The 14,701-nt window shown below is 45.1% G+C and overlaps 1 protein-coding gene across 1 annotated transcript in view; it reads left to right on the forward strand.

The window, feature by feature from the left end:
- The first annotated feature begins 7,075 nt into the window (after positions 1-7,075).
- Positions 7,076-14,701, forward strand: part of angpt2 (angiopoietin 2) — an 86,440-nt gene continuing 78,814 nt past the window's right edge. Inside the window, exon 1 of the mRNA XM_033020682.1 lies at positions 7,076-7,863. Within this exon, the coding sequence (XP_032876573.1) occupies positions 7,585-7,863 (279 nt within the window). The 5' untranslated portion in view covers positions 7,076-7,584. The remainder of the gene's footprint in view (positions 7,864-14,701) is intronic.

Genomic DNA, 14,701 nt, shown 5'->3' on the forward strand with positions numbered 1-14,701 from the left:
ATGGAAAACAACAAAACACACTACAAACAGGCTGCAAACATTCATTAACAGCTGCCTTAGGAGAATAACATCTGGTGGAGAGACAAAGTAAGCAATGTGGACCTGTGGAAAAGAACAAGCCAGGAGCCCATTGACTTACAAATTTAAAGGAGAAAATGGCGTTGGATAGGACACAGCCTCAGGAAACCTGCCACAAACATCACCCGGCTAGCCCTGAAATGGAACCCCCAAGGAAAAAGGAAAAGAGGTCGCCCCAGGAACAGCTGGAGAAGAGGTGTCTGGGGACAGAAATGTCTGAGAGTGGGCTCAACTGGGGAGATCTCGAAAGAACTGCCAACAACCGAGTGAGGTGGAGGACATTTGTCAATGGCCTATGCTCCATAGAGGAGCGTGCTACTCTGTACATTACCCCCTAGTGTGCAGGGAGTGGAGGAGAAAGTGGGATAACATGGAACTAGTGTGAACGGTTGATCAATGGTTGGCATGGACTCGGTGGGCCGAAGGGCCTGTTTCCAGGCTGTATCTCAAAACTAAATGCCAGAGCCTGCTGCCCTTTGAATCCCACTTGTTACCTCCCAGTCTCTGTCGTTGTCTCTACCCTTCCTTCCCCCACCTGACTGTTATTCGCCAAGCAATCCACCCTCACTGAGATCCATCTACTACTTATAGACACAGAGTGCTGCAGTAACTCAGCAGTTCAGGCAGCAACATGGATAGACGACGTTTTGGCTCGGGACCCAGTCTGAAGAAGTGTCCCGACCCGAAACGTCACCCATGCATCCATGTTCTCCAGAGAGATGCTGCCTGACCCGCTGAGTTTCTCCAGCACTTTGTGTCTATCTTTGGCATTCTCATTCTTCAGTGGATCAGAAAGTGCTCAAATGTCCTGAACCCTATGGTATAAACCAGCATCTGCAGTTCATTTTTGCTCCATCTATCACTTGCCAGCTTTTGCCACACTCCCCCCCCCCCCCCCCCCACATCTTTATACTAGCTACTTCCCCCTCTACTCTTTCAGTCTGGGTGAAGGGTCTCGACCCGAAACGTTACTGTCCATTTCCCTCCACAGATGCTGCCTGACATGCCGAGTTCCTCCAGCTGTTCGTTTTGTTTGCTACAGATTCCAGCACCGGCTGCCCCTTGGTGCTGGCAAACTTTCACCTGTCTATTCACGGGCAATAATGAACGTTCCCGACAACTGTCTTGATAATTGAGTGATGAATGTGCTCTCTATTCAATGATTGCATGAAAGATAAGTGGTAAAACAAACACACAAAGAAAGATAGCTTCAAACGGGTGGTTCACTCACTCTCGTTCTTATTTCCCTTTCCTGTCAAGCCTTCCTTGTAACAAACAACGACCAGGATTGCTGATCACGGCCCATATCGTCCTCGACTGGTTTTCCATCCAAACACCAGGAGGGGCTCACTCGCAGCCTCTCTGCTTCAACTGGACAATTGTTCTCCCTTTTTCCTTGTGAGGAGATTGTTTGATTAAGCACCGAACATTAAGTTGGTAAATTTTAAGGTCAGACATGTTCTTTAGACTTTAGAGATACAGCGCGGAAATAGGCACTTTGGCCCACCGAATCCGTGCGGACCAGAGATCACCCCCTACACTAGTTCTATCCTACACACTAGGGACAATTTGTAATTGTATACCAGCATCTGCAGTTCCTTGTTTCTACAACTATAATCAGTGCTTTGCTCTATCTGTTGTAGTCCAGTTCGGAGTACAGTTTGGAAACAGACCCTTCGGCCCACTGAGTCCATGCCAACCATCGATCACCTGTACACTCGTTCTATCCTATGCACTAGGGACAATTTACAGAAGCCAATTAACCAACAAACTTGCACGTCTTTAATGTGTGTAAGGAAACCGGAGCACCCGGAGAAAACCCACGCAGTCACGGGGAGAACGTACAAACTCTGTGCAGACAGGATCAAACCCGGGTCTCTGGTGCTGTGAGGCAGCAACTGTGCCACCCTGCATTCTCTAGCAAGACTATACTTTACCTACAACACTATTATGCGTTATTATGGTTGGGTTATCAAATATTACTGATTGTTAATTTATTGAATTATTAATTATTTTATATTTATTTGTTGCGTTATAGAGTTGATGGACCTGTAGTGTTGCAGCAAGTAAGAATGTTATTGTTCTATTCCTGGTGCATTAAACAATTAAACACTTTTGACAATGTGGCGGCCTTTCCAAGTCAAAGTTCTCTTGTGCTGACAAAAATTCCCAACTGCAACCCATGAACTTTCAGCCTCAGAACATCACCAACTGCAACCTTGGTTTGTGGAAATCATCACCACTGGTGTCCAGAGCAGTAGGGTGGAAGGGCTCATTGTTCCCTGAAGATAATAGTCATAGAGCACGGAACATGCCCCTTCAGCCCAACTCTTCCATGTCGATGAAGATGTCCTTGCTAATATAATGCCAGATCATGTCATAGGAGCAGAATTCGGTCATTCGACCCATCCACTCTACTCCGCCATTCAATCATGGCTGATCTATCTTTCCCTCTCAATCCCATTCTCCTGCCTTCTCCCCATAACCCCTGACACCCGTATTAATCAAGAATCTATTAATCTCAGCCCTTAAAATTACCCAATGATTTGGCCTCCACAGCCATTTACCTGTAATTGGTCCATATCCAACTTGTCTATCTTTGGTTTAAACCAGCATCCGCAGTTCCTTCTTACACATTAAACCTTTCCTCTCTAAACCTACCTGCTTCAACAACCTCCCATGGCAGCTCATTCAATATACACACCACCTTCTGAATGGAAATCTTGCCCCTCAGGTTGCCATTAATCTTCCTCTCTCACCTTAAACCTATGACCTCTGGTTTCTTGATTTCCCCAATCCTGGGTAAAATACTGCATTCGGTGGAGTTTGTTTTTGAGAAGAAAGACCTATGTACTGATTAGCCAAAACTCGTAATAGTCATAGTCGCACAGTGTGGAAACAGGCCCTTCGGCCCAACTTGCCCACAACGACCAACATGTCCTACCTACATTAGCCCCACCTGCCCGCATTTGGCCCATATCCATTCAAACCTGTCCTATCCATGTACCTGTCCAATTGTTTATTAAATGTTGGAATAGTCCCTGCCTCAACAACCTCTTCCGGCAGCTCGTTCCATACACCCACCACCCTTTGTGTGAAAAAGTTACCCCTCAGTTTCCCTCTCCAACTTCACCTTAAACCTATTCACGTTCTTTGAACAATAAAGGGCTCAAAGTGCTGGAGTAACTCTACGGGTCAGGCAGCATCTCTGGAGATTAAAGGGTGGGTAATGTTTTGGGTCGGAACCCTTCTTCTGATTTTTGGAGTAATTGAGTACTCCTTGACTAACAAAATGATCGCAAATGTATTTTTCACCCAAGTTACCCTTTGGATTCAAACCTTCTTACGAGAGTTAACTTGTGCAATTGTTCAGCCGGTCGGCATAGACATAAGTACTGGATTACTGAAGCCCACTTGACAACAGACTCCTGGAGACTTCAGATAAATGGGACTTCTGTGAGCGAGATTCTGGCTGAGCTGAATTTTGACCCAAGCTGCAAACCTGACTCCTAGTGTTCAATCCCGCAAGGTCCTGCAGGTTTCTAAGGTTTCACTTTGTGTGGAATAAACTGAAGCACAGTCACTTTAGCATTTCATGATTAATTTTACCTCCCTCTAACTTCCAGTGAGACGTAAGAGACAGGGCATGGAAAGCAGCATGAAATGGCACCTTTGTACAACATCCAAGAGTGTCTGCTGCGTAAGTTCTGCCAAGACAGGCCACAAAGAAAATGCTTCTGACAGATAAAATTAAGATGAATGCCGTGACTAAAAACATGATCAGCAATTGAGGCAAAGCAATAAAAACACAAGCAAAATGATCATATTCAGATGTAAAACAGAGGACACAGATTAAGGAATTATGAGTGGTTAAATCGTAAATCGGGATCTTTGCACCATTAGTTCGCATTATTAAGAACGGGGGAAATATTCAAAGAGTTAAATATTTTCTAACCAGAAAAAAAATCACAAAGTTAGACACAGAGTGCTGGAGCAAATCAGAGGGCCAGGCAGCATCTTTGGAGAACATTGATGGGAGACGTTTCGGAACATGATCCTTTTTCAGACCTGAAACGTCACCAATCCATGTTCTTCAGGGATGCTGCCCGACCGACTGAGTTACTTTGTGTATTTTTATTGTAAACCAACATCTGCAGTTCCATGTGGAAACAAAGAACTGCAGATGCCGGTTTATATCAAAGATGGACACAAAGTGCTTAAGGGGTCAGGCAGCAACTCTGAAGAAAATGGATGGGTGGCGTTTTGGGTTCCGACCCTTCTTTAGACTTTCTTGTTTCTCCAGATTCACATGGATGTCGCCTGGATTGGTTTAGTTTAGAGATGCAGCATGGAAACAGGCCCTTCGGCCCACAGAGTACACACTGACCAGTGATCCCCGCACATTAACACTATCCTACACATACTAGGGACAATTTACATTTATACCAAGCCAATTAACCTACAAACCTGTACGTCTTTGGAGTGTGGGAGGAAACCGAAGATCTCGGAGAAAACCCACGTGGTGACGGGGTGAATGTACAAACCCAGTATATACAGCACCGTACAGACAGCGCTGCAGCAACTCTACCGTTGCACCATTGTGCCCTGCCGAGGTCTTGACTTATCAGGAGATTTTGTGTAGGTTGGGTCTGTTTTCCTTGCAGCAAAGGAGGCTGAGAGATGATACATGAAATAATGAGAGGTGCAGATAGGGTCTAGATACCTACCTCAACTGCCTCCTCCGGCAGCTCGTCCCATACACCCACCGCCCTTTGTGTATAATGATGGTGTCTAGAATGAGCTGCCAGAGGAGGTGGTGAAGGAAGGAACAGTCGTCTCAGAGGCATCTTGACAAATGAATGAGCAGGATAGGAGGAATATGGAATTTAATGTAGGGTGGCACGGTGGCGCAGCGGTAGTGTTACTGCCTTTCAGCACCAGAGACCCAGGTTCGATCCTGACTTCAGGCGCTGTCTGTACTGAGTTTGTATGTTCTCCCTGTGACTACATAGGTTTTCTCCGGGTGCTCTGGTTTCACCCCACACTTCAAAGACGTGCACGTGTATAGGTTAATTGGCTTCAGTAAGTTGTAAAATTGTTCCTAGTGTATAGGATAGTGCTAGTGTACGGGATGAACCCTGGTCGACATGGATTCAGTAGGCTGAAGGGCCTGTTTCTGCATAGTATCTCTGTATCTCAGTTGCAAAGAACAAACCTTATCACTTCAGCTGCATAGTTAAAGATTTATTTAAAAGTTTTTTATATATAAAACCTTCTATAAGCTGCATGGGAATCATTTTTTTAGACGAGGTAAGATCAAAATGACTATCCAGGACAGCACCTAGCTCATTTAAGTTTAGTTTAGTTCAGCTTACAGATACGGCCCACAGGCCCTTCGGCCCACCGGGTCTGCGCCGGTTAGAGAATCCCCGCACACCAGCACTATCCCACACACTAGGCACAATTTTCTTTTTTTTTAACCAAAGTCAAATAATCTACAAACCTGTACGTCTTTGGAATGTGGGAGGAAACAGGAGCACCTGGATAAAACCCACGTGGTCACTGGGAGAACGTACAAACTCAGTACAGACAACACCCGTAGTCAGGATCGAACCCCTGTCGCTGGCGCTGTAACTCGACCTCTGCGCCACATTTTCCTTTTGCACAAAGAGGGAATAATCTTCAGCTGAGCTGCCAAGAGAGGCTGTCTGACATTTGTGCTAAAAGAAGTCCACTTTTCCCATTGGAGTGCAAGACCTTCCAAGCCTAGCAGCGCACAGCTCGTCGGCTTTTTATGAAAATTAATCACTCTCTGTGTCACGAGCACTTGAAAGGGCCATGTCCCGAAAGGGGGTAAAATTGAACACTTAACTGCAATCACTGCACTCAACAAAATTAGCAAAAGGTGAATTGTAAAACACCTCCAAACTTAGGGTAACAGCTCAGTTATTGAGAACAAAATGCTTTGCTCCTTTCATAGCAAAAAAAAATCAATTCCTCTATAACAATTTGGCAGATTGTCAAAGCTTTATATGAACTGATTTTAACAATCACTCCAGTGTTTTAAACCATGTTCCAGTTTTGATACAGCAAGCAGATTAATTAATTAGTGAAACCAAAAACATTTCTCTAAAGGTCTGCTTGCCCGGTAGAAATGTGCTTTGAGTTGATAAGTGACCAAATTAATCGCTGGGAAGGATGTCAAAACGCCAGGGCTGAGAACAGCTTTTAGTTCTCATAACTGAGCAAAGCAGAGATCTCTCAAAAGGACGTTTATGTTTCTCGCAAATGAATCACCTACATTTTCACAAGCCAACACATCCTCGGCTTTTAAAATGAATTAGATGCCTAATTGACGGGAGTGACACTTGCCTAAAAATTCGGGATCGTGTTGAAACATGTTCCTTCTCTCCAGAGATGCTGCCTGTCCCGCTGAGCTACTCCAGCATTTTGTGTCTACCTTCCATTTCACTTGAATGTGTTGACTTAAGATGATGACATCGCTCCTAATTATCTGAAATGTGCACCGTGTGAGCCGAGAGATAGGTGAAATTATGGTTTTCAAAAGTTTCAGACCAACCTCTACTCGCTGAGCTGAATCGAATGAAGGCAGAAGGGCTTCAATTTTACCCCCAGCGTTTGAGCACGCTGGCCCATTTATTTCTCTCTTTAAAAGTGCAGAGCACAGTTTGCTCACACTAGGTTTTCTAAGAACAATATGTTGAAGGCATTGGTTATTACATAGAAAGTGAATGGAGGCAAGAGGCTTTCACCTACAAGTACAAGGACATTCACCCGCCAGTACAATCTTTCATTCCTAGCTGTATAATGTACTCCAGCACGTAGTCCGAGAGAAGCCAGAACTGATTTCTTCAGTCTATTCATAGATTCCCCCACAAAGGACTGAAAGGGAATTACCACTGGCTCTGTTAGAGGCCAATCATCTGTCTTTTGGATGTTTTCGGTAAACGTAGTGTGGGTTGGATAGGAAACGTTCTCTTGCATCTCTGCTGTCTGGCAAGTGACCTCCCCTTGGTGGAAGGTAACAGGCAGCCCTTGCAGGGGCAGGGCACACATATAACACTTCTGCCTTTCCTGTCAAATCATCATAAAACGCTGCATTGATTTGAGTCAGATACAGCAGCTTGCAGAAACGTGCGCAGTGAGGCTTCAGATTTTTTTTTTTAAAAAGGGCACTTTCAAGCTGGGAAACCAAGCCAGTGGGGAATAATGTTTGCTTTACAGCATTGTCTCTGCCTGCACAACACAGACTGAAAGGCTACAGGAAGTAATACAGAACCTTATTACTCCAGTTCTGACAGAACATCAAGCAGCAACAGTTCGCAGTGCTTTGTACTTGGCAATTTCACCACAGAATTCCAGAGGATAAAAAGCAGCACAACTGAAAAAATTCCTCTGACAGATCTTTTCCTCAAAAAAAAAATCTTTGGATTGCATTTCATATACAAAGGACTTGACTTTCTGCACTGAGAACAGAAACGGAAAATGTTGATTCCATCATTGCTTTTCTTCAGCTGCAGTCTTTCCTTGGGAACTGGGTTTCACAAGATGGATAACACCGGGAAAAGGCACTATCAAATTCAGCACGGATCTTGCAGCTACACTTTCCTGCTGCCTGAGGTGGACAACTGTCGCTCGGTGCCAAACCACTTTGTGCCGAACACGGTGCAAAGGGATTCTCCGGAAGGGGACAACGGCGGCTCCGTACAAAGGCTTCAGCAGCTCGAAAATATCATGGAAAACAACACGCAGTGGCTGCAGAAGGTAGGCTGTTCGGTTTCCTCATCGACAAAAGGAAGCCATCCTTTCGGGAGCAATGTACCACTTGTGAATCAATACAAAAGAAAGTGTAGGAAGGAACTGCAGATGCAGGTTATTCATGGAGTAAGGTGGAGTGTACGGGAATGTGGCGGGTGGGGGAATTGCGATGTTGGAAGTGAGGGGAATATCACGATCTTGCCAGGGCTGGCAAAATGAGTGTATTGGAGGAAGGAGCTGTGGATGCTGGTTTGCACCGAAGATAGACACAAATTGCTGGAGTAACTCAGCGGGACAGGCAGCACCTCCAGAGAGAAGGAATAGGTGACATCTCGGGTCGAGTCCCTTCTTCAGACTCTGAGTTTACAGTTTTGTAGTTTGTGTCTGTCTTTGGTGTACACCAGCATCTGCAGTGCCTGCCTACACACTCGGAGCTCAGTGTTGGGCTAATGCATTGATTTGCCGATTTGTCTAGATACTCAGTAAACTCTCGTCATCTCGTGAGCTTTCACGGCATTATTCCTGTGGCTTTCAGCAGGACAAAAACATCTGCAGTATTTTGCTCTCGCTCGAGCAAATAACTCTTTGATTAGTTACTTAGTTGTTGCAATTCTTAATATTTGCCATATGACGGCAAAACTAATCCGGAATAGCACACCAGTGATTCACAGCCATTTAAATTTAAAACAACTAACATTAACTTCTAAAGAAAATTGCAGAACAGTTTTTCTTCATAAATGTCTCAATTAATAAGAATCACTGCTCTGAAGAAACTCCAATTGAGAGATAATGATTTCCCCATCTTCCTGGTGCTAAGTGTTGCAAATTAATAATAAGTATATCATATATAATAATAACAAATAATAAAAATAAGATTTGTGATATGTGCTTGACTAAGTGTCCAGCTATTCAAGCTCACGTGTCATGAGTAATGACATTACCCAAGTAGAATGTCAGCTCTTTTCTTTCTGTACCCTTCTTGCACAGAGAACTGTCAGTGATTCTGCAAGATTTAGCATGGTTTTAATGTCCACAAATTTTAGTTTAGCTTAGTTTAGAGATGCAGCACGGAAACAGACCCTTCAGCCCACCAAGTTCGTGCCGACCAGCGATCCCCGCACATTAACACTGTCCTACACACTAGGGACAATTCACATTTATACCAAGCCAATTAACCTACAAACCTGTACATCTTTGGAGTGTGGGCGGAAAATGGAGCACCCGGAGAAAACCCACGCAGGTCATGGGGAGAACGTACAAACTCCGTACAGACAGCACCCGTAGTCAGGATTGAACCCGGTACTCTGGGGCTGTAAGGCAGCAACTCTACCGCTGCACTACTATGCCACCCATCTCCGTTAGTAAGACAATCCTCTCATTCCAGGAGTTCTCCCGCTGAATAACTTCTGTACCGCCTCCAATGTTACTATATCTTTTTTTCGGTAAGGGGGCCAAAATTATATGCAGTATTGCAGGAGAGGCCACACTAACGCACTGTACAATTTCAACAAAAACTCCATATTTTTAAGAAAATGTGCAGAAGTAACTTAAATATAAGAAATGCATTGTGAAGTGTGCAATCTATACAAATCGAACTGTATCCATGGAAACATGAAGTGGCTGCGTAAAAGCAAAAATAAAACGTGCATTCATTCCACCAAGTTGTATTTCGGTATATTTAGAAGTGTATTTCACAACATTGCTGAGCATTTTGTGACTTGCTTCTGCTCCGAGCACAATGCCCGAGAACAATGTCAATATGGAGACTGTATCATGGTAATACATTTTTTAAGGCCTGCTTCGTCTCTCTTCACATCTCACATTTATAGAAGCACGAAGCGGCACCAAGTTACAGTCAGCATGAGCTGAAAAGACCGAAGGTAACCGTGTGTATTAGTTTACCTTCTGCTTTGTTATAACAAGCTTCACTCTTTAGACTTCTTTAGAGGCTAAAGAGGGTTACCGATACGAAATGTCACCGGCCATGTTTTTCAGAGATGCTGCCAGACCCGCTGAGTTACTCCAGCACTTTTGAAGCTCCATTCGAAACCTCCCCAGTGCAGCAATTCAAGATACAAAGCCTAAAGTATCACTGATGTGTCTATCCAGTAGATAGACACACAATGCAGGAGTAACTCAGCGGGTCAGGCAGCATCTCTGGAGAAAAGGAAAAGGTGACACTTTGGGTTGAGACCCTTCTTCAGACTGAGAATCAGGGGAGAGGGAAACTAGTGGTATGAAAAGATACAGAACAAATCCGACACCGAACAAGAGCCGGCACCGATGGCCAAAGAGGTCACACAGGTCCATTGTTGGCTGAGGAGGATGTGATAATGAAAGGATACGAACAGTGAAATTAGCAGGGGAGGGATGGAGAAAAAGGGAATGCAAGGGTTACTTGGAACTAGAGAAATCAATATTCATACCACTGGGTTGTATCCAGCAGCATCCACTTCCAAAACTTTGCGTTAACAAGGCTACAAAACACACCAAATTTCCATTTGAAGATCTTTACACTTCTGAGCCATGTCTAATCATCAAGTTATATTTATTGTGAAGAGAAACCACACAAAATCAGTTGTGCTAAGGAACAGTAAACTAAACATATTTTGTTAAATTAGAAACAAAGAACTGCCGATTCTGGAGAACATGGATAGGTAATGTTTCGGGTCGAGACCCTTCTTCCCTTTTCCAATTTTCTTCCTTCCACCCCCCCCCCCCCCCCCCCCCCTCCTCTCCGTCTGAAGAAGGGTCCCAATATGAAACGTCACCTATCCATGTTCTCCAGAGATGCTGCCGTTATGCCGTTATATGTTGAGTTATTCCAGAACTTTGGGTCCTTTTTTGTTTAAAGGATGAGTTTTCGCTAATCGGAATATATAGCAGCCAGCAAAATATTTAAACAGCTTCGATAAAGTGATCAAAATTTGTCAAAAAATAACGGCAAGTGAAGGCAACAATAGTATCGACAATTCAAAAAATAATTGTGCTCAGTTGCGGTTATTTGCTGAGATTTTATCCGGCCAGTTAGATTGTGTGCATTTTATTGTGCACATAACATTTTGGAACCCTTAACCTTTTCATCTTACGAGCACAACTTGCGAGATTTTATCTTTCCCTCACAACATTTGAAAGCAATGGGCCATTTGTGTACAAAGCAGAGTGGGAGCCTGGCTCCTGAAAGAAGGATGTAATAATATAGCACTTTAAAAAGAATAATAGGACTGACCGACACAGTGGCACAGAGGGTGGCACAGTGGCACAGCTGGTAGAGCCGCTACCTTGCAGCACCAGAGACTCAGGTTCGATCCTGACCTGGGGTGTTTGTCTGTGCAATTTGCACGTTCTCCCTGTGACCGCGTGGGCTTCCTTCAGGCAACCCAGCCAATCCAGACAATGTGTGGAGGTTGATCCGTCGCTGTAAATTGCCTCAGGTGCGTAGGGGAATAGATGAGAATGTGGGATAACATAGAACTTCCTTTAGGACAGGGTGGAAAGATTAAGGTGAGGGGGAGAAAGATTTAATAGGAACCTGAGGGGTGACTTTTTCACACAAAGGGTGGTGGGTGTATGGAACGAGCTGCCATTCGGCCCTTTGAGCCAGCACCGCCATTCAATGTGATCATGGCTGATCATCTCCAACTGTTTCTGCCTTCTCCTCCTATCCCCTGACTCCCCTATCTGTAAGAGCCCTATCTAGCTCTCTCTTGAAAGTATCAAGAGAATCGGCCTCCACCATGAGGCAGAGAATTCCACAGACTCACAACTCTCTGTGAGAAAAAGTGTTTCTTCGTCTCCGTTCTAAATGGCTTACCCCTTATTCTTAAACTGTGGCCCCTGGTTCTGGACTCTCCCAACATCGGGAACATGTTACCTGCCTCTAGCGTGTCCAAACCCTTAATAATCTTATGTGTTACAATAAGATATCCTCTCATCCTTCTAAACTCCAGAGTGTACAAGCTCAGCCACTCCATTCGCTCAGAATATGACAGTCCCGCCACTCCAGGAGTTAACCTTGTAAACCTACGCTGCACTCCCTCAATAGCAAGAATGTCCTTCCTCAAATTAGGGGACCAAAGCTGTACACAATACTCCAGGTGTGGTCTCACTAGGGCCCTGTACAACTGCAGAAGGACCTCTTTGCTCCTATACTCAACTCCTCTTGTTATGAAGGTCAACATGCCATTCGCTTTCTTCGCTGCATGCTTACTTTCATTGACTGATGAACAAGGATCCCCATATCCCGTTGTACTTGACACCATTTAGATAATAATCTGCCACCCTGTTTTTGCTACCATTAGATGCCCCCATCATTAGATGTCCCCATTATAATATTTACATGCTGGGCTAATAGTCTGTCGGGAAGGGGGAAGCCGCTGAGCAGACCTTGCTCTTCCCTGAACACCAGAGACTGGGAGGATGGAGCGGGCGATGATGGCGAGCACGATGGGTGAGGAGCGAGGCCGGTAGGGGAGGAGAGGGAACTGTGGTCTGGCCTACCGCACCCTAGAGGTCGGCTGCGGGAGGTGCCCCGAAGCACAAAGGTGGACGGGCGAGGAAAGGGACGTCGGTTCGCTGGACAATCCACAAGTCGAAGGGAAGGCGAAGGCTGGAGGCCCTGCAGCAGCCTGGGGCTCGCCTGGATCGGGCGCTGCACCACGAGACCTAGAGCGTGGACTGGACTTGGAAAATGGCCCCAAAACATGGCTCCTCTAGGATGCGGGATCAGTAGACAATTTCTGTACACTTTGCAATCAGAGATTGAGCGTAAGTATGGCAATACTCTACTGGACTCTTTGTGAGAAAAGAATTTCACTGTGCCCTTGCACGTGACAATAAAGCACCATTGAATCGTTTGGTGTTTCAGAGGGTTTTTCGATAAGATTCCAAACCAAAGATGGGTCAACAAGTTAAGAGTCAAGAATGGGAAATAGACCAAAAAAAAGTTGGAACAAATAGATCACTCTTAGCTTGGTAGGAGGTAACCAGTGAGGCACCAAATCTTTCTCTCCCCCCTCCCCCCTGCATGCTATAATTAGTCTGAAGAGTCCCGACCTGAAACGTCGTCTGTCCATTCCCTCCACTGATGCTGCCTGACCTGCTGGGTCACTCCAGCACTATGAGCTTTGCACAGGTACCATGGGGGTTTGTCCTTGAGCTCCATCTGTGCAAAATATATGTCAACTATCCTTTGAGGGACCAAATATCAGATTCATGAGTTTGCTTCCAATAGAAAGCTAGGCGGGATTGCGATATGCAGGAGGACGAAAAGAGGCTGCAAGGAGATTATAGACAAGCTGGATTAGCGGACATAGTGTGCCAGGAGCAAAATAATGTGGAAAATGTAGAGTTATCCACTTCAGTGCACAAAAGAGACATTTTTCAAAGGATAAAGAAATGGGAAAGCTGATGATCAAAGGGATTTACACGTCCTTGCATACAAGTAATTGAAAAGCAAGGTCCTAGCACAGCAAGTGATTTGCAAGGCAAATGTTATGTTGTTCTTCATTATAAGAGCATTTGAGTCCTGGAGTCAAGATATCTTCTTGCAGTTACAAATGTCTGTATTTACTGAGACCACAGCTGGAGTATTGTGTATTGGGCGCACGGTCGTGCAGCGGTAGACTTGCTACCTTACAGCGCCAGAGACCTGGGGTCGATCCTGACTATGGGTGCTGTCTGTACGGAGACTGTACGTTCTCCCTGTGACCGCATGGATTTTGTCCGGGTGCCCCGATTTCTTCCCACATTCCAAAGACATGCAGATCGGTAGGTTCATTGGCTTCTGTAAATTGCCCCTAGCGTGCAGGATGTGAAACTGTGATAACATAAACTTGAGTGATCGATGGTCAGTGTGGACTCGGTGGGCCGAAGGGCCTGTTTCCATGCTGTATCTCTAAAACAAATCCACTAAGTTCATAGTTGCTGAGATTAGTGTTGTCTTGTGTTCACTGGCCTTGAATCAGTTTGCCAGTTTGCTGTCAATATTGCTGCTGCTCCAACTGGTTACTGGGCACTGCTCCTGGAAACCTATCTGGCTTTCACTCTGCCACTGTGCAAATGTATATTTTTAAAAGTTTTTTAGTTTAGAGATACAGCATGAAAACAGGCCTACCGAGTCCACTCCGACCAGCGATCCCCGCACATTAACACAATCCTACACACACGAGGGACAATTTACACTTATACCAAAGCCAATTAACTTATAAACCTTTACGTCTTTGGAGTGTGCGAGGAAACCGAAGATCTTGGAAGAAACCCACGCAGGTCACGGGGAGAAGGTACAAACTCCGTACAGACAGTTCCCATAGTTGGGATCGAACCTGGGTCTGCGGTACTGCAAGTGCTGTAAGGCTGCAACTCCACCGCTGCGGCGCAGTGGGTAGATTGTCCCTAGTGTGTTGGATAGTGCTAGTGTATGGGGTGATCACTGATCAGCAGGGACACGGTGGGCCGAAGGGCCTTTTCCCACGCTGTATCTCTAAAGTCTGAAGTCACAGTTTCTCCTTACCCAAGTACATATTTGCCAATGAAAAGAATGCAGTAATGTTTCCCCGGAGTGCTTCTGTGTCAGCAGGTTTGTTGGATGTGGAAGGATTGAGTGAACCAGGCCTATACTCTCCCGTGGATAGATGCAGCATTTTGTGTCTATCTTCGGTGTACACCAGCATCTGCAGTTCCTTCCTATACTCTACTCTCCCGAGTTAGGTTACATTGGTAACTTCATTGAAACTGAGAAAATTCTTTCTGGGCTCGACAAGGGTGATGCTTCTTCTGGCTGATAAGTCTAGAACCAAGAAAGTCTGTTGCATGCGGTCAACAACGTACAACTGTGATGAGGAGA

Source organism: Amblyraja radiata, chromosome 5, assembly GCF_010909765.2.
Source record: "Amblyraja radiata isolate CabotCenter1 chromosome 5, sAmbRad1.1.pri, whole genome shotgun sequence".
NCBI lineage: Eukaryota > Metazoa > Chordata > Chondrichthyes > Rajiformes > Rajidae > Amblyraja > Amblyraja radiata.